The sequence below is a fragment of the Tympanuchus pallidicinctus genome, unplaced genomic scaffold, assembly GCF_026119805.1.
Source record: "Tympanuchus pallidicinctus isolate F22 unplaced genomic scaffold, pur_lepc_1.0 scaffold31, whole genome shotgun sequence".
Classification (NCBI taxonomy): Eukaryota; Metazoa; Chordata; class Aves; order Galliformes; family Phasianidae; genus Tympanuchus; species Tympanuchus pallidicinctus.
In genome coordinates this window covers 6,130,766-6,149,575 of record NW_026294749.1, presented here as the reverse complement: position 1 = coordinate 6,149,575, position 18,810 = coordinate 6,130,766, and the positions used below count along the sequence as shown (strand labels likewise).

General features: G+C 38.8%; 1 protein-coding gene across 2 annotated transcripts; it reads left to right on the top strand.

The window, feature by feature from the left end:
• Window positions 1–3,103: 3,103 nt before the first annotated feature.
• LOC128087918 (uncharacterized) lies at window positions 3,104–18,351 on the top strand. Of its 2 annotated transcripts, XM_052697931.1 has the most exons (3): window positions 3,118–3,189; window positions 15,696–15,776; window positions 16,364–18,351. In XM_052697931.1, the coding sequence occupies exon 3, from the start codon at window positions 16,389–16,391 to the stop codon at window positions 17,172–17,174; it is 786 nt and encodes a 261-aa protein (XP_052553891.1). In that variant the 5' UTR covers window positions 3,118–3,189; window positions 15,696–15,776; window positions 16,364–16,388; the 3' UTR covers window positions 17,175–18,351. The 2 variants fall into 2 exon arrangements, with proteins under 2 accessions (XP_052553890.1, XP_052553891.1); XM_052697930.1 differs by lacking the exon at window positions 15,696–15,776 and having other exon boundaries at window positions 3,104–3,189.
• The last annotated feature ends 459 nt before the right edge of the window (window positions 18,352–18,810 follow it).

Here is an 18,810-nt window from a genome sequence, read left to right as displayed (position 1 = left end):
AATCAGAATTTTGCAGAGCTGTGCCAAGCTATAAACTTTTCAATTCTCTGATCCTAGCACTCAGCACAGTGTCCAACAAAAGGCTGTACATAGCCAGAGACCACTCAGGCTTCGCAGTTGCTGGCTTCAGTTGTCTTTACAATTGTTTATGTGAATGCAGACCAGGGAACAGTGGCATTATGCCAGACCTTTCCCAAAATTGCTGAGGGCTGATGCAGCTTCTCATATTAATCCGCCTCTGACAGTGCCACAACTGAGAAAACCCAGAGGGTAGTTGTGCCCTGACAGTGTCCCTCTTGCCATGCCCTACAACACTGCTGGGGTTCTTACTTGATGGAAAAAAGGATTTGGCACAGACAGCCTTTGGTCATCTGGGGATGCCTTGCCTTGCTAAGTCTTGTATGGAACAGAGATGTGGCCCTTCATGAGTTTTTATTGTATTTTTCTGATAACATCAGATTCAACAAAGAAACACGGAATATTATGGCAAGGAAAAAAAGGAGATGGGTGTGAAACATCAATAAAACTGAAAGGAAATTCAGTTTTAGAAGTTTAAATGCTTTTACACAGCTTCACTGCAGAGTCTTGATAGTCAAATATTAAACATTACACCATCTCACTGAATTTTATGTCATTATAGTAACAATGTTATTAAACTTGATATGGCTTTACTTTTAATTTCAATGAAACATATTTCCTGATCTTTTCATGAAAGTGACCTTTGGGAACCATAACAATCTAGGTATTTCTTTATTTATCCTGCTGCATCAGCTAATACTTCCAATCAGAAGCTATATCAAAAAGCAAATGAAAGCCCTCACCATAATGTTGCTAGCTTGATGTTTTATTAGAACAAGATAAAAGTTGGGTTTTGTGAAATTACTTTGTGTTACTGTGAGCAAGATGGTGTCAGTGAATCTGCAATCTGCTTTTGTAAAGATTACTTTATACTGTTCTTGTTTCTGTTCTGTACTTGATACTACTTTTTCTGCCTTGAAAAGTTTACTTTTATAATACAGCCTTTTCACTAAGTAAAAAAAAAAAAAAAAAAAAAAAAGTAAGTACATTTGTATGGTATCTAAGCAAGCCATTATTTAAAAAAATATATATTTTTTCTTGCTTTCCATGGACTGAACAGTGGTATTAATTTCCACTGTTGGTTGAATTTTAGAGACAGCTGGTGTTGCTGAGAGCCTATGGAGTCCATTAGACAGCAAGTTGTGCAAGAATCAGAAGAACTTGAATCCTGCATTCAACTCAGTTTTCCCACTGCCTTTCTCTGCACAACACAGTGGAATTCATAGAACTCAGGATTTTTTTTACCTCAGTTTTGGGTTAATGAAAAAAATAAGCCTAAAGGACATAAAGAACACTGAAAGCATTGTCTGCACTTAACAGGCTTTGAGAATGCTTTGAATATTTGAAAATCAAACAGTTGTCTGAGCTGGACCCAGAAACTGCCAAGTGTCCAAAAATCACAGGGAACTGCTCATAATGTGGACTTTGAAATGCAGGCCAAGCCACATCGCAAAAGAAAACCACTCTAATATTCATAAATGGAAATGGAAAATAATCAGAAATTCATCTCATTTTTGAGAATACATAAAGTGAGAAGAAAAACGTTAAAAAGCAGAAAAGAAAGGATCCCAGCCATGCAGCATTCAGAGTAGAGATTGGTCAGGAGAAGAAAGGGGATTACATTCCACAAGCTGCATTGCATTATGGACTAGAAATAGCAATAAAGAAATAAAGCAATAAATGCATAAAAGGGAAAAAGAGAAGCAATTTTCAGAATTACTGTATTAATTTGGAATGAATATGCTCTAGCAAAGTTGCTTTCTAGCTTGCCAAGTGTCATAAGTACTAGGAATAGTACTGATTCGAATTTACACATGATTATTTCTTTATTGCATTCTTGGATTTAGTGGAATTTAGGATGAAGCTAAATCTCTCACATTTATGATAAGATCAACAAAATGAATTTTTGCTAGCATTTCTTTCCACAGTTGCCTTGAATTGGCTGGGTGATCATAAATGGAAATTACTCTATTGAAGTTCCGAGTAGAAAGCTGAATTTCTTGAAAGAAGATGCAATAGGAAAAAATCTGCCTTCACGTGTAAAATTTCCAAGAAACATGTTTCTGTGTCAGTGTAATAAAAGGAAGAATTAGATAATAATATTTTTCATAGTTTTTTGACATCATCATTTGATTTTAGGCCTGGATCTTTGTTAGCGCAAAAAATGCTAATTAATTTTGCTGACCACAACATCATGCTTAGATTAAATATTACTTAACAACCAGTATCTGGCTTATTGCTGGCCTGAGATCATTCCGACTGTTAGGACAAGTGAGGAGTTTGGAGATCTGCAGTACATAACAGTGGTAAATATTGTCATACAGAAATTTACTTTGATTTACATGAAGATGTATTATGATCACAGCCTGTTTTTTCACATTTGAGGCATACTGGGAGCAGCCTAGACAAAATATTTCTCTATGCAACAGCAGAGTCTCAGCAGATTCACAAACTATTAGCTTGTCAACTGCACAATTTTCAATAAAATTACATGGAAGTTTAAGCCACATGTATAATATGGTACAAACATACCCAGTCTGCACCCACTCAAGCACTTCTTATTAGGCCAAATTTCCCAACAACAAACACACAAATAGATTTTTCAGGAGTTGGGAATGCTTCATCAGACCATACATGTCTATGAATAACAACCTCAGATTAAGTTGTCAGGTGTAATGGGATTATAAGCACCAAAAGCATGGAATGAAGGCAATAGTGGTACAAGGTCTAACTTTGTTCTTGCTTGGTAAGAGATGAAATTCACTGAAGGAGGAAGCAGATGGCTTTCCTTGAGCCAGAATGTCATCCATTGTTTTCAAGCAGCAGAGGTGACTGATAGCACCCTTGACATGAAAAACTAAGGTACTTTTATCCTTCAGAAAAGGCTTGTTTTTCATAAAACAGGATAGCTGGATGGAAGAAACCCTTTCTGAGAGGTGCTGGGGGTCTGTAATGCTGCATTCCTGTCGCTGTGTGGTGCTGTTCAAAGTTATAAAGCCAGTCCTCTAGAAACTGCCTGCCTAACACTGGGCGCTGAGCAAAGGTTTGCCAGCAGGAGGTTGTGGTGGCTTCAGTGTGCACCATCTACAGCAAAACCACCAAATGCTGATGGTAAGCACATATTTCTACTCTTGGAAAGGCTTTTTCATATTATCTTTGTTAGTTGCATTCAAGATAAGGAGAGAGGTGAAGTTTGCTACAGTCCTTGGAGGTTCCAGCTTTCTCCAGAGCCTATGTGTTAGGTTTGGTAAGGGAATTTGGTGTAAGAAGATTTTAGGCGGATGCAGCTGTTTTTCTGGAATTTGAGTTTCTCTGCAGTGGCTGCAACAGGCCAGAAAGAAAAATGGGGAGATGTAAAGTTTCAAAAGTAAATGTTATGTTGTACCTTATTTAATATGCTTTTTCTTGGAAACCTCTTTGGGTCAGGGGTAGCTACTACAGCAAAGAGAAAGGAAAGGAAGAGAGACACTTACAGTATTGCAAACTCCTGTTTGAACTTGATAATGTGTTGAACTTGTACACGAGTTTTGTTTTGTTTCTCCTTCAAAAGAGACTACAGAATGTGTGGCATTTTAATCTGTATTCTTTGTCTACTTGGTCACTCTTTGTTTTCTAATGAGAAACTGATGATGTTTGACTAGCCTCTTTGAAGGAGGTGGGGCTGCATCTGTAAAAGCAAGAAGAATTTTTCAAGAACATTTTAAGTCGTATCGGAGTGCGTTCCTAGGCTATGGCTTGATAATCTGTCAGCCAGGAGTCAGTGCTGTATTCATCCTTACAACAGGAATAAGGAATGATCCATAACACTTGTGACGTGGGCACAGGGGCTCTAAGTATTTGAAGGGAGCTGACCTATGAAAATACTGATATTCCATTGCTGCTAGTAAAAAAAAAGAAAGAAAAAAAAACTTTTTTTTTTTTTCCAGAGATGGGAGTAGAAAGAAATATTACTAATACTTTAGTAAGATCTATGTATTCTAGTTGCAATGAAATGAGAAAGGTCAAATTTTCTTTCACATCTCTCCCTCTCTTTTTTTTCTTTCATATTTCTAACTTCTCACCCATCTTTGTTGTACTAATGAAATTAAGATATCCTTCATGATATAACTGTGAGCTAGGGAGATCTAAATTACCTTCATCTGGCATCATTCCAGGATACTATAAATGAGGTAATTGTCCTTGACTATAAAATTTGCATTTTCAAGACTTAATTGCTATCATTACATCTTTTTGTAATTCTATTAATTTAACTGAATGGAGCATTTGGTTTTATGGTAAAAATTTGCATTAAAACGTTGCACATCTAAATAGAATTTTAATATTTGTGTCAAAAGCTCAGTACAGTTGTCCCACAGGACCTAAATAATTTCACAAGAAGAGAATAGCAAGCAGTCACACTTTGGGTCAACAAACAGGTTTTTCTTTGGTGAATATTAATAGAACTTGCTGTTAGAGACAGCATGTACTGAAAATCACTCCTGTCCAAGTTCTGTAAAAGCCTCTGTGAGCTCTGAGCCGTAACTGCTAACAGAAAATGTATTTTAACAGCTACACTGTTTGTTCACAGAACAGAAATGTGCCCAAGAGCTCTGTAATCTTAAGGAATGGTCTTCCTCTTTTGAGTACTCCTACCCTACTTAGGCTGTATGCTTTGGTATGGCCTGAGAAAGCACTGAATGTGCAAGCAATGCCTTCTGTACGACCGTCTGTCTGTTCATAGTTGTCTAGCCATCTTCCACTGTGCTATAAAATGAGGTAATTTGTCAGTATGCTGGCATCTTTTTGGGAAATATTTACAACTACCACAGATTGATGACCCTGCCTGCAGCAGGGGGTTGGAACTTGATGATCCTTGGGGTCCCTTCCAACCCAGCCATTCTATGATTCCATGATTCTGTGATTTGAAGGAACAGAACGTCATATCTCGTCTTCAAAGGTATTTAAGTCACTAGATCCCATGAGAGGCAGATTGTGTGTGGGTCTGGAGTCCCTGTCCTGGCTGGGCACTGCAGGTAAAGTCGTGTATATGGATGTGCAGACAGAATTCCACGCTGGTCGGAAAAGCCTATACTATTCTCCATGCTGTGCTAACAAATGCTACTGAGTTGTATAATGTATTTGTGGAATTAATCAAGCTTTGTTTTATATTGAATGCGTCTGTATTTTTTTCTCTTGAGTTTTTTTCTGCAACATGTGAGTAATATTTCACAAGAGAGAGTCTGCTTGTGATGGAAATCTCATTAACTACTCTTAATATATGTCGTATTTACTGGACTTCATAATCATTGTGTAATTAAGCTTCGCAAGTCACTTGTGAAGCAGAAAAGATGAAGGATGCTTCCGTTATAGAGATTTATGGGATAGTGAAATTAAAGACAGATTTCTGCAAATATACAGGTACCACTTCTCATTGATCTCAGTGCCTAAATTCCTATGAGAGCATGAAGATCTTGCAAAACTATCTAGTGAGCCAGCAGAACCATACTAAACTCAGAACTGGGAGAACAGAATGAAGTCTTAATGTGGCATAATGACTTTAGAGCAAGGGGCACAGTTGTTTTGCCTTTTGCCCTTACGTCTTGAGTGGCAATCACGTTTCTTCACTTTGGGGATTGTTTGATACTTCAGTGTATTCTGAGAATACAATGTAAATATGACTAATTTAAGAGCAGGTAACTCTCTCTTTTTCTTCACTGGCCATTTACATATGCAGTATTTCTATAGAGGTTTTTGTCTCCACTGGATTCTGAGTTTCACAGGCTGGGGAAAAAGGGCTGCCGAGAGCTACAGCTCAGTGCTGAGTCTCCAAATCCTACAAGCACTAGATCTACAATGCAGTTAGAATCAGAGCTGTCTTTTTGGGCATGTGCACAGGGTAAGAAGTCTCACAGGGCATCTGTTCTACTCAGAGACTGTTTTTTCCACTTCAGGGAGGACCCTGTGTATATTCTTACTTAACGGGTGAATTTCATTTGATCTGAACATTATGCTAAGGCTGAATTTCTAGGCAGTTTATATTATATTGCATTAGGAAAAACAAAGAAACAATAACGCTTATTCCTTTGAAAAACCCAGGTCTTGCTGTTAGTGTCAATTATTTTAAACACCTTCTGAATTTTCTGGCATATATATCTCCTTGAATCTTGGGCATGATTTTATGTGCTTTAAGCATTTGATCACATAATCAGTTTCTGCAAAGCAACACACAGAATCCTGAGCATTGTCCTGGCGGATAGTCACGTCAAACCTGACACAAACAAACATAAGGGAACAATTGTTGTTAAAACACATTGCATCACATTGCATGTTAAAGCATTTGCTCTGGTAATCCACCATGCTGACGTGTCCCAATGCTGATGCTATCTGAGCAGGGACTGTATCCTTAAAGTTGACATGTGCATCACATTACAGCTGTGATTTTGTTATGTATCATTGGCATAATGGATATTCAGAAGAGATTCATAATCTTGAAAGGTGGCTTGAATCCACAGATCTCATCCATATTCTGGTGACTCAGAGCATTGTGGAAATTCATTTTATAACGTCTCATGCTATCTTGGGCAAAGTAAACAGTTGCCTAGGGCAGCAGACTTGAGAGAGAGGCTGTCCAGGTCTTGTTTTCTACTCCCTCTGTGCTGACGAAGATAGGAACAAAATCTCTTTAACCTCCTTCTCCTCTCTCCTGCTCCCATTTCTCCAGTTTAATTCTGGTGGAAATCCAAAGGCCTTTTTCTGCCCTCTCCCAGTCTCTTCTTCTCATTCACCCTTACTTTAAAGATTTATCCTGGCTTTTCTTCTCAGAGTCTCCACTGCTTCTTACTCAGGGTGTTCCAGCACTGAGAGGATTCACTATCCTTTCTGCATCTTTTTCTATTCCTGCAAGTGTTTGTATTTCTTCTGGTAGGGTGAGCTATGTGAGAAACGTGCATTCCTGCACCGAAGTATTCTGGTTCACTTGCCCATTGGTAGCTGTTGCACTGAAAGAGATTTTTCACACTGGAAAAAAACAGACAGACATGGAAATCTTTGCTGTGGTGCTCATGATTCATGAGATTAAACAAGACAAAAGTAAAATGATGTCAGCATATTACTGAATCCCTGGGAAGATGTGGCCTGTGCTGTTGGCAATGCTATTCACACGGCATAGAAGGCAATTGCAGAATTCATTGCCATGGGATGTTATAGAAGCCAAAAGGCATGAGTAGCAAATCATTCCATAAATGGCTATTAAACACAATTATCTAGATGCAGTATGATGCTCAGAAAACACCTTTAACAGCGGTTGCCAGAAAACTATTTGGCGATACCAGAATCACCCTCTCCATGCTCTGCCCTCATACTGTCTGTAGCACTGACTGTCGCTCCCTCAGCTCCTGTATGGGATATTCAACCAAATTCATTTTTGTCCGTGTCTGTATCATAGGCTTTTGTTCTTGTGAGTTGCATGACTAAAGAGACTAATAATTAAATCCATTGCGTCTTCATCATTGCGTCTTCAGAGACTTTTAAGTTCTAGCATACAACAAAGAGTTCCTGCTGTAATGGTGCTAAGGCTTGAGCTTTCAGTCTGAAAGTCAGATGTGCCTAATGGTTAAGGTGTACTACTGCAGACTTAGTCATCTGAAAGTGACTTTCATGACTTAAGTCATTTGAAAGTGAAGAGAAGCCTACTCCACATGGCACATGCATGTTGAAAACCATCCTTAACACGAGAAAAATTATCAAGATTGAGCCTTCTCCTTCTCTTATGACTTTTGTACTTTTGTCCAGTGAGCTTGGTAGCTTTGTCTGCAAAACGAGCAGAGTTCCTAGAGAAAATGCTATTTGTTCTTTCAAGCAAAAAAGCAAGTCCTTAGGTGGTTGCATGGGCATTGTTCATGCATGTAGTACGTGTCCTTCCTAATGGATTTCTTTTTTCTTTGTCTCAAAGCTTTGGGTTGTCTTAACTTGCTGTACTTGTCCAGTTCCACTTCCTTCTGGCATACATGTTATATACTCATTCAGACAACCTGCATCAAAAGAAGCTGCAGAGATGTGCCACCCTTTTACAATAACAAAACAGCAACTTTTCTTCTGCAACTTCCTTAAATCAGCAGACTGGCAGTTTGAATTATCACTTACCTGAATGGTGACAGAAGTCTGTGGAAGGCTTCTTCCACGTTGGTATATGTACAGCAACAATATACAAAATTGTATGTAAAAAAGCTGAAGATATTTCACTCATTTGACACATTATTTTTGCCTAAGGAAGTGGAGAACACATATGGAGGCATTTATATATTTATTTCCTGCTCTTGCTGTGTCAGCTCTCTGCTGGCAATTGTCGTTATCAATACAATCTCATGTAGGAAAGCAAGGAACTGCAGTATGCCAAGTGTGAGGTCAGACAGGATGATTTGGCTTTCTACTCTCAAAATCTTAATTAGTACAATACCTCCACTAGCTGTTGGAATCTCTTTTGAAGCAACTAAAAGTAGTGAGGCTGGTGCTTAAGCTGAGAAAGCTTGCAATGTGGCGAAAAGGCCACTGATAGCTGATGATGTTCTTGCTCTGCGCTTTTTATGTTGGTCAAATAGCTCTGAAGGAAGCTCTGTGGGCATAATCGAGGAGAAGATTTTGTCCTACTGTCACTGGAGTTTAATGGCAGATTGCTGGCACCTTCTGGGTATGACCAGGATTTAGGACTACAGATAACAAATTCTGGCAGGGCCTTTGCCTGGGGCTCAGGGTGGGAGCCTAGGGAGGTTCAGCAGGGGTTCAAGCAGGTAGAGCTGCCAAGAACTTCAGAACGTTACAATTTTGACATTCAATACCTGACTACTCCTTATTTCTGGGAAGCACTCTTTATTTCAGCTCGAGACTTCAGAAGGGTACTGTCTCAGATTGTTCTTTCTTATCCTATCTTCTGTTCAAGCAAGTCAAAATTGGACTCCCATATCTATTCTTCTGTTAAAAAATAAGTGCATGTAGATATGTATCTCTGAAATAAACCTCCAAACATTTGGAGGCTTGTCCTTCATTAACTGTATATGGCTTCTCTGCTACTTTCTAATCTTTTACTTAGAAGGAAGAGATAGGGATTTATCTGATAACAATTCTATAGGCAGTGGGTTGGACTCTGATAAACTGAGCAAAGGACCTCTAGATGTGAAAGTGTAATTAAAAGTGTAGAAGAATTTTCTTTGCTTAGGCTAACCTTTGGAAGCAGGGTGCAAAAATGCAGACTGCTGTGCAGTGCAGTGTAAGGACGTGGTTATGTACCTCAATCCCAGTGGTCCATGTGCCTTCTCTCCCCATTAGTCATCTGTTTGCTCTCCTGTAAATGAGGTTTATATCAACAACGCTACGTAGTGTTCAGTTTGTGGGTTTTGGTGATGGCTGTGTATCGTGTTTAGTCTCATCCATTTCAGTCACACTAACAGCTTCAAAGGTATTAAGGTCCTTCTCAGCCTCGAGTGAACTTAGGCAAAGTTTTTTATTTTTGTGTTGAACACAAACAGTATGTGGTGTGTGCAGTCACTACAAGTAAAGCTGGATGGCTCGGGGTGCTCTGCAAGGATTGACGTGTATGTTTAGCAGGAAGGCATACTGACTGAGAACACAGAATTTTTCAGATCTTTCCAGATGCAATCTTTTTTTTTACCTCTTGATGATAATCTGTGGAGTTGGGGCCTCAAGAGTGATCTTAAGAGTCACAGAAATTGCTAGTCTCAAAGAACATGAATACATTTTTTTTTTCTTTCTTTTGCCCATTTAATGTAGAGATATTTTTAACAACAATAACAAGAAACAATGCCTGTAGATATAATTTTCTTTGCAATCTTGCCTCTTAACATTCTGGCTTAACAGATAAGAGACAAAATGTACACAATTTTAAAGCAAACTTGTTAATTATTTTAAATGCATTTGACTTCTGAAAAGTTCTAAAAGTTCATTTGATATTGTGGTGGAACACCAAGCTATTACTTGTCTGCCCATTTGCAACTTAGTCTCACTGCCTCAGTTCTTCCCCCCACGTTTTTCTTCTCTTCCATCTCTCACAGTGCTCTGTTTATTGTTCTTGTAGCTTAGTTGTCTTCTTTCCTTAGCCATCAGTATGTCAGTTATGGTTAAATGTCAAAAAGAAAGTAAACGTAAACATCAATCATCAAAAATTACATGCTCTGTTTACATATTCCTCAGCAAAAAGGATTTTTCCCTCAGTGCATACCAAACATGAACCTTAACTAGACACGTGAGTCTATACTTTCATTTTCACATCTGAAATCTAGCAGCTGTGTTGAGTAATCCAGTGTTTACCTGCTAGGCATGGAGTTCTAACAATTTTTGAGCAATACTTATGAATCGTTTAATACTGGAGGTTATTCAAATATATTTCAAGTACCTTTTTTTTTTTTTTTCTGCATGAAGATTTTTTTTTAGTCTCTCTTCTCCATCCGAAGAACGAAGACTATAATAGCATGCCAGTTACCTCATCTTTCTGCTTAATTTTTTCTTTTTTTCTTCTCTTCCCATTCTCTTCTACATTTTCTTGATTGTTGAACAAAATGGTAGGCATCCCTCCAAATTAAGATATTTTTTTTTAAAGAGAGCAGGATGACCATCACATTGAAGTTCACCTTTAATTTTGATATCATTAAACATAACTTTTTCTTTATTCTATTATATGGGAAAAAATAATCAAATTCTCACTGACATTTGGAAATTTTTTCACTCTAACATCTGAAGGAAGCTGATATTTGCAATGTAGCCTTTTTTTCAGCTTATAATTGTATTTTCCTTCTTGGTACAATTGTACTGAATTACAGACAACCATTCTTTTCCTTGGAGGAAAAAGAACTCGCAAATTTTAAATGGGGTAAATCTGTTGTTCTCAAGATTAACGTTTCTTTCAATTCAATATAAAGTTTCCTCTTTTCACCTGTTACCTCACAGAGCACGTGCTCCAAACTGAGTATCTAATGCTTCCTCCTTTACTTTCTGTTATGGAACATTCTTAACTTACTCTAGAAATGCAGAGTTCACTTTGCGTTGAAAGAAGTCAGCCTGCTTCAGTCAGTGAACTGATGCACACTGAATCAAGCATGACTCCAGATCAGTGTGCCCATTGATCTTCCAATTCCACTTCAGCTTCTGTGCAGTGCTAAGTGTCTGCTGTTACAGCTGAAGATGCCTGAGTTCACAAGACTTTAGAAACTTCTTGGTGACTATTTCAGTGTACCAGCATGGCTCCATGGATCAGATGGTGGGATACACATACTGTGTACTTGCTTAGGCAAGGACAGCATTATTCTTTTCTTAGTTAAAATGGATTCAAATCATAGACTAATGTTCTCTATATAGACAACAGGGAGAACAGCTGTTGCCTCGAAAATCAAAGCATTCTGCTGTTGGATATCTTTATGAAGCCATATCAGTATATATTTCATTGTATGTCCCTGGGAATATTTGGGGCTCAAGCAGGATTATAAGTTGAGTTGCTGAAATACTGTGGTGAAAGTTGTCATCAAGCCCTATCTAGCATTCAAGATGTTTTGGTACCTGCTGTCATGAGATTTTCAAGCTTGCAAATTCAACTCAGAACTTAGCCTGAGCTACTCTTTCAGGGATTTGCATCTCTCATAGGCAGTTCTGCTAAAACTAACAGCAATCTTACTAATTTTTGCCAATCATGGCAGATTGTTTCAGTGGTTTTTTTGTACTTAATATAAAGATGGTTGATTGGATTCCTATATGTTCATTTTTGTGAAGGCGCTGAACTTTTCCCCACAGGTAAAATTTCCCACAAGTAAAATTACATATCCACTTTTTGTCTAAAAACTTCCTGGTTATCTGCAAATGTGATTACATTGCAGCTCTGTGCATATACCAGATTTTCTTCTGCCAGGCCATAGAAAACCATTGTGATGTCCCACCATGCTTCAGCCTGCCACTTGAATACCTATAGCACATTCCAGCCTCTTCAGTAGACTTAATGTGAAGCTGGGCTGCATTTATTTTGCATTTCTTTGTGGGTGTAAGAGGACTGAAAGAGAAATGATGAGGAATGGATGAAGGTGAGAACAGAACGTGCTGAACAATGGTAATCTCTGGCTGGCAAGTGACCCCTCTGGGTACTGTTACCGTCCAGTGTAATTCGGAGCAGCAGTAATAATTCATGTCTGGCTTGGGTATAGAGGCAGAAGAAAGGGAATACATGACTTTCTTCTATGACTTACTGCTCTGTAAAAGGATTTTAAAGAATCTTTGGGGAGAAATTTAGGTCTCAGACGCACACATGTGGATCTCATTGATTTCGTAGGAGACCATGCAAGTGTGTACATTAACAGATAGAATATTGCTTTTGATCTTTAAGAGCAATTAATATAAAATATGGAATTACACTACTGTGTAATAGGATATTTTTTACTACCTTGTTAAAAGAACTCCCCAAACCCAAATACAAAACAACGTAACATCCCAGGCCGAAGTCTTGTAAAGGCATATCTCCACCAACACTTGTTACTTTCTGACACTGCTTGTGTGTTTGAATGTTAGGCTTTGAACTTCAGTAAAACATTTGTACTTAATAAAAAAACAAGTCTTCCTGTCCTCACATCTGTCCAAGCTGGTGAATGGCCTTACAGTGGAAGGGGGGAGTTAACTGTTGTGACTCTGCAGGAATTCTCTTTGACCCTTTCCTGTCCCTGTGTGATGTGTTGACATAAACCCCAATCACAGAAATATGCAAGCATGGAACACTTGTGAACACAATTATGGTTCTGAGATTGCAGGTTACCAGGTACCTATCATAGCTAATAGCTCATGGAGGCGATGGATTAAAAAAATCACTGTTGCACAGACATTGCAAGGATGTATAGGACTGGTAGCTTAGAGGTAAATAAGTAGAGTCTACACCTTGAAACTACTGTGGTCACATCTACCTGTGAATGGTTAGTAATAAAATGCAGTGACTCTCAACTGGAAGTGTTTTTGCTTTCATTCTACCTACCTGAAACACTTGTTGTATTGGACTGACAGGTGAATTCACTGTGAAATTTGAAACAGCTTCTGCCTGGAAAGCTTCCCACAGACAGAACCTTGGAAAGCAGGTCCAAAATGAGCAACAGGCATTCAATAAAGGCTACCACAGATTCTCAGTTGGAGCTGCAAACTCTTCCAGAAGTTTCCTCATAAAGTGAAATGGCACAATGTGCTTCTCACAGAAGAAGCTTTTACAAGGTCTTTTCTTGTCTCTTTATTAACCTGTTGATTTGTAAATAAAAGAGAGCTAAATTTTAGGAGTTACTTTGTGCAATTTTGGGAAAGTAGGATTGTTGTCAAGAATTGAACAAGAATTTATGTGTTTCCATTTGAAGTAGACTGTGTTCTTCCTTATATCCCAGCTATAAACACAGAATGCACTTCTCCTGAAAGGTATCCATTGGTCTCCCTGTTTTCTTGAAAAGTCCTTGCTTTTGTTCCCGCTTTCGAATTTAAGTATCTCAATCCTTGTCTGAAGTGTTCAACAGATACTCACTTTCAGGCACCATGTGAATCTAGAAAAATTCAATCTGATCATATAGATGAAATTTTAGAAAATTATGAATAAAGGAAAACAAAGTAAAAAAAAATATGGATTGGATTTCAATACTACTCCATATCTTACAGTATTTTTGTTGTGATAAAGCTCTAAGTTTAAATGACTGATTTTTTTTCTTATGTTGAATTTCATAGATCACCACAGAAGTAGTCACATTCTGTAAAGAGCCATCTAGCTCAATGAGTTTTGATTTTGTTTATAGTTGTTGTTTAGGTGACTGTATCAAATCTCACTTATTCCATCTAGGTCTACATCTATAAAAAATGAATATTTTTTTATTTAAAAATCTGTTGTGTGGCTTTTTTAAACCCCTTCCCTTCAAAGAAAAAGCCTATGAAGATTTGCTGAAAAAAATGAAGCTGCAGAGAGATTTAAAGTTAGAAAAATATATATCCTCTTATCTATCATGTCCTGTTGGACTACTAGAAAATGTTGATTTTTTTTTAGCAAATTGCTGCAAAGGTAGAAGGGAAGAACAGAATATTATGACTGGTAGAAACATATTGGCACAGCTTGAGACCATGTATTACCTCACAACATCCATCCACTGTCCTCTTTGTAGTTGGAAGACAGGGCAACAAGTTACCCGGAGAGGTGGTGGATGCTCCATTCCTGGAGACATTCAAGGCCCGGCTGGACTAGGCTCTGAGCGATCTGATCTAGCTGTAAATGTCCTTGTTCATTGCAGGGGGGTTGGAAGACACCTTTAAAGGTCATCTAGTCCAACTCTATGGAGTCTATGGTTCTATGGTAAGACATACCTGCAGCGCTTTGGAGAGAGAGCAGCCAAAACTAGGCTTATGCACAATGCTGTATTCGAATGATCCTTCTTGGAGTAAAACTCCTGGTATCTGAGTTTTGTGCTTGTCAATTACCCTAACTTCTGATTCATACAAATGGAAATTACTAAAATACAGCCTTACAAAGTTTACTTACTCACAGTATGTTAATTTCTTCATAGTCTAGTTGCAGCATACTTTGGCGCATAAACACAGTAGAATTAGTTATTTCATTGATTCAGTGCAAAATATTTTTTAGAACACACAAGAAAACAGTGTTCAAGTAGACTTTGGTGTATAGATCTGTGTTAGCTGGAGTTCAGATGTTCCACCCTTGGAATTATATCTCATTTAACAGATTAATTAGAGAGAGAGAGATAGTCAGATGAAACATTAAAAAAAATAAATAACTAAAAAATTATCTCTGTTGTATTGTATATAGAAGTGGAGATAGAATCTACCCTCATTCTTTCCAGCTCCAGGAAGATTCTAGGAAATATTTTGGGTTGGTTCTTTCTTTTATTCATATTAAGAGAATAAAGTAGAGAAAGCCTCAGGGCAGCATAAGCCCTGTGGCAGATTCACAAAAGTAGATGCAGATAGATAGTTTTTGAATTTTGTTCCTTACAAGTGGGGGAAGATGCTGAAGATAGCTTTTCTAAACATCAAAGGTGCAGATGAAGTTTACTGTTCTATTAGATATTTAAGTTGGCTGCACTATTTTATTTTCTGAAAGATTAGGTCACCATAATTAAGTATAAGTGTGTATTAAACACTTAAATGTACAGCTTCTAGCTGCCTTTATGCTTACCATTTATTTGGTGCCAAAAGCTTGTTTCATCTTGGGTTCATGCATCTAAAGTTTATCTAAGCTTGTTTTCTCTGAAGAAAAACATGTATGCATTGGAGTCCAGAATGTCCTGCACTCTTCTGGGAGCTGTATTTGCTCCTTGCTGATTGACAGAGACAGGATGGGCCATTTGTATCATCCCCGTATATTGAGTAAATTAGGTGTGTTTGGATCTGTGGTTGAAAAATAATGTCATCCAATCCCAGTTTTCATTTTGGTACTCAAATATGACATAAAAGCTCAACACTAGGGAAGAATATTCTCTTAATAAGGAAGGGGGGAGGGGCAGGGGGGGTGAAGTCAGCCCTTCACTTCTCAGTGATTGGGATTCACTCTGTTGTTGCTGGGTGAAACAGAGTAGTGCTATTGCTGCTCCTGCTTCTTCACAGTGATGTTTCTGTTCCAGTTTTTGCTGACTCATATTCGGGAAAACATGATGCGCAGACACAATGCACTGTAACTCTTTTTCTTTCCCCCACTAACCTCGGTAAGTATTCTTTTTTTCCTGTCTATGGCTAGCATAGTACTATTATCGCTCTGCTGACAGAGTTAGTAGGAGGGAGAAAGGCAACCTTGTAAACAAACTGCTAGCAGTCTGATTAATCTCAGAGAGGGCATTTAAATGAAACCTGCTGTTTGTGGTACATCCACCTCTTTAGGGCAGATCAATCCTGATAACTCACCCGTCTCTACGAACTACACTTGCTAGAGCTGTGTTCTTAAATGGGAGAAGTGCTTACAATAGCCATTTACAACTGTATTCTGTTTAATTAGTCAGCAAAGCCAGTGCTGCAGGGATAGATCACTTTGCTTTAAAGATTTGAGAATGTTAATAGTACAGTTTATCATTTTAATTATTATTGGATTAATGTTGTGTCTCGAAGAACATCCAATGCAAATCACAAGAAATGGCCTGAAGTGACCCAAGGGTTGTGCTTTATTAGAAAATTAATAGGTCCATTGGTTAAATACAAGGAGAGATTCTTTCTTCAAATGTCACCCTGCATAGGTCTGCTGTGTGTGTGCCTCTGTGTATGTGGAAATGAAATCCTCATGCTTCCACTTTGTCCGCAGAAAGTTTCTGTAGCTCATGCAATAAATGGCTGAGGAAACATGTGCAGTAACAAGAGATGAAGCGGAGACCCAGAAAAACTGTGATGAAGACCCATTTCACGATGCTGAAACAGCATTCCCTGATTGTTATGACAGCATTAGTGAAGGCAACAGAGGCTCAGAGATGCCAGAAAGACTGTCTGTCCTCTCTAGCAAGGCTGTGGCCCAAGCACTTGCTGGACCATCAGTGGTCATCAGTGGCAGCCATGCACAGAGCAAGGCTTCTGCCTTGGCCAAGCACCACCTGATGGCTGTCAGTGCGTCAGCAGGAGGCTCATCCTGCTCTACAACAGTCTATAAACCCAAGGTTGGGGGCCTTGCCTCACCATGCTCTGAAAGCATCTACTGTAGCTGTGACCAAGATTCAGAAGCATCGTGTGTCCCTGGGGTGCCTGAGGAGGCTGGTGAGCCCCCCAGGGCAGTCGTGGCCCTATTGGAGAACAACCTCAGGTGCTGCCACGTGCCTGCTGATAGCGTGTGGCCTGTGGAGAGCTGCATTGAGGGCAGCCCTTGCGGTCTGAGTTCAGCCATCTGGATGAAGACCACAACAGTAATGGAGACCCTAGAAAGCAAGAAAAAGGAGGAAAAGGAGAAGTACCGACTCCAGCTAGCAATGTACCGAAGACTTGTGCTGTTGCGTTCCATCAGGAGCTTGCACAAGCAGCTGGAGCAGCAGCAGGCCAGGTTACAGGAATGCTATGGCATGGTCATAAATACCAAGAAAGAAGTGTTAAAGCACATTCGTTCAACCTTGCCCTCTCCTTCTCCGTAATCATGTTGCTGCATGCAGAAATGAGCTTTGTAATGCCACTGGAGCCGTCAGTAAGCTTGCATGCCATGAGATGGTTTCTTCTGAGCCAAGAGAACGTGCCCACATGTGCTGAGAGCAGAGAGGAAATGGCAACAGCAGAGCAAGAAGAAAGGGAAAGGCAAAGCATGGGCCCCTGAATTTGTCTGCAGGGAGCTGGAATAAGATTATATCTGCAATAAGGAAATGCTTGATGTGCACTCAAGGCTTCAAGCCCATGTATGACATGAAATAGAGGAAAAAAAAAAAAAAAAAGGAAAAAAACTGAGAACATAGTCTGACATGATCAGTAAAGGTGATTTGATGCCAGAGTTGCTGCCTGCTAAGCGTGTGATACAACACATCTCCCTTGGACATCTAGTGGTAATAAAATGAGCAAAATTAGGGTTCAGTTCTCTTCAGGATATTAGGAGCACTTAAACTCAGGCTTGATGATGTCCACCGAGCTGCCTGCTTTTTAGAAAACTGCTGAAGCTATTGCATGTTTGTGATCTCTACCCTCCCACCAAAAAGAAAAAAAAAAAAAAAAAGTATTCATATTGTCCAGAAATCTTTCAGGGAGGTAGAAGAGTCAAACGCATGTACAGAGAAACTGCAATTGCCTGAGCCTCATTAGAAAGGCAAGCTAAAAACAAAGGCCTCATAATCTGGCATTATGCTGGAAGCCCAGACTGTCAGTGCCAGGGGAATGTTCAAGGTCTGCACAATTATTAATCTGCTGCTAACTCCCAGTGGCACTAGTGTCTGCAAATCAAGCACATTTTGTGCCTTACTGCTGTCATTTAATGGAAGTTGGTGACAATTAGCACTTTTTATCCAGGTGTATTAGATGCCTGGAAAACCCCAGAGCAGTTTCTTCAGTTGCTAAGGTAGGATGCCTGCAGGAAATTTGATGTCAGTAAGTAACAAACAAACATAGAGAAAAATAAAGGAAAAAAGATGCAACTTTTCATGCATTAAAAAGCCAGTCTGGTCCCTATTATCAAACAGCAAATTGAATTGTTGAATGTCTTAGAGTCTGAAGCAAAAACTATGTAAGAAGAGCTTGAAAAGCTCCCCTTTCTGGGCCTTAGAGTAGCATAGAAAAATCTTTTTTTTTTTTTTCTTTTTTTTTTTTTCTTCAGATACCCATTTCTGATGATGCCAACTTTTCTTTTACCCTGTTGTTCTTTGTTACAAATGTGCAAGTAGATTAAGTATATGAGCAATCAAACAAGTTTTTGGCATGGATTTGTTTTGTTTTGGTTTTGGGTTTTTTTTTTTGAATGAAAAGGCAAGTCTGTTACTAGAAGTCCCATCTTTCTCAGAATAGTGTTCTAGATATGGGATTTTTTTTTCTCTTGGCTTTTTTGTGTGCTCAAAGAGGAAAAGTGTCTGTGTTTGTGTGCACACACATGCACCTACATACAAATGATCCCCAACGGGTGGCACTTCTTTTTCCGTAGTAGAAAAAGGAATAATCTCTCAAAATAATCTTTGCTGTCTTAGAGGAGTTGCTTGATTAGATTCACTTGCGCACATCTGTGAGCAAGGTATTGAAGTAATTTAACAATTGAAGTGCAGCACAACATTGTTATTATTCCATCTTTGTATTTCCTTG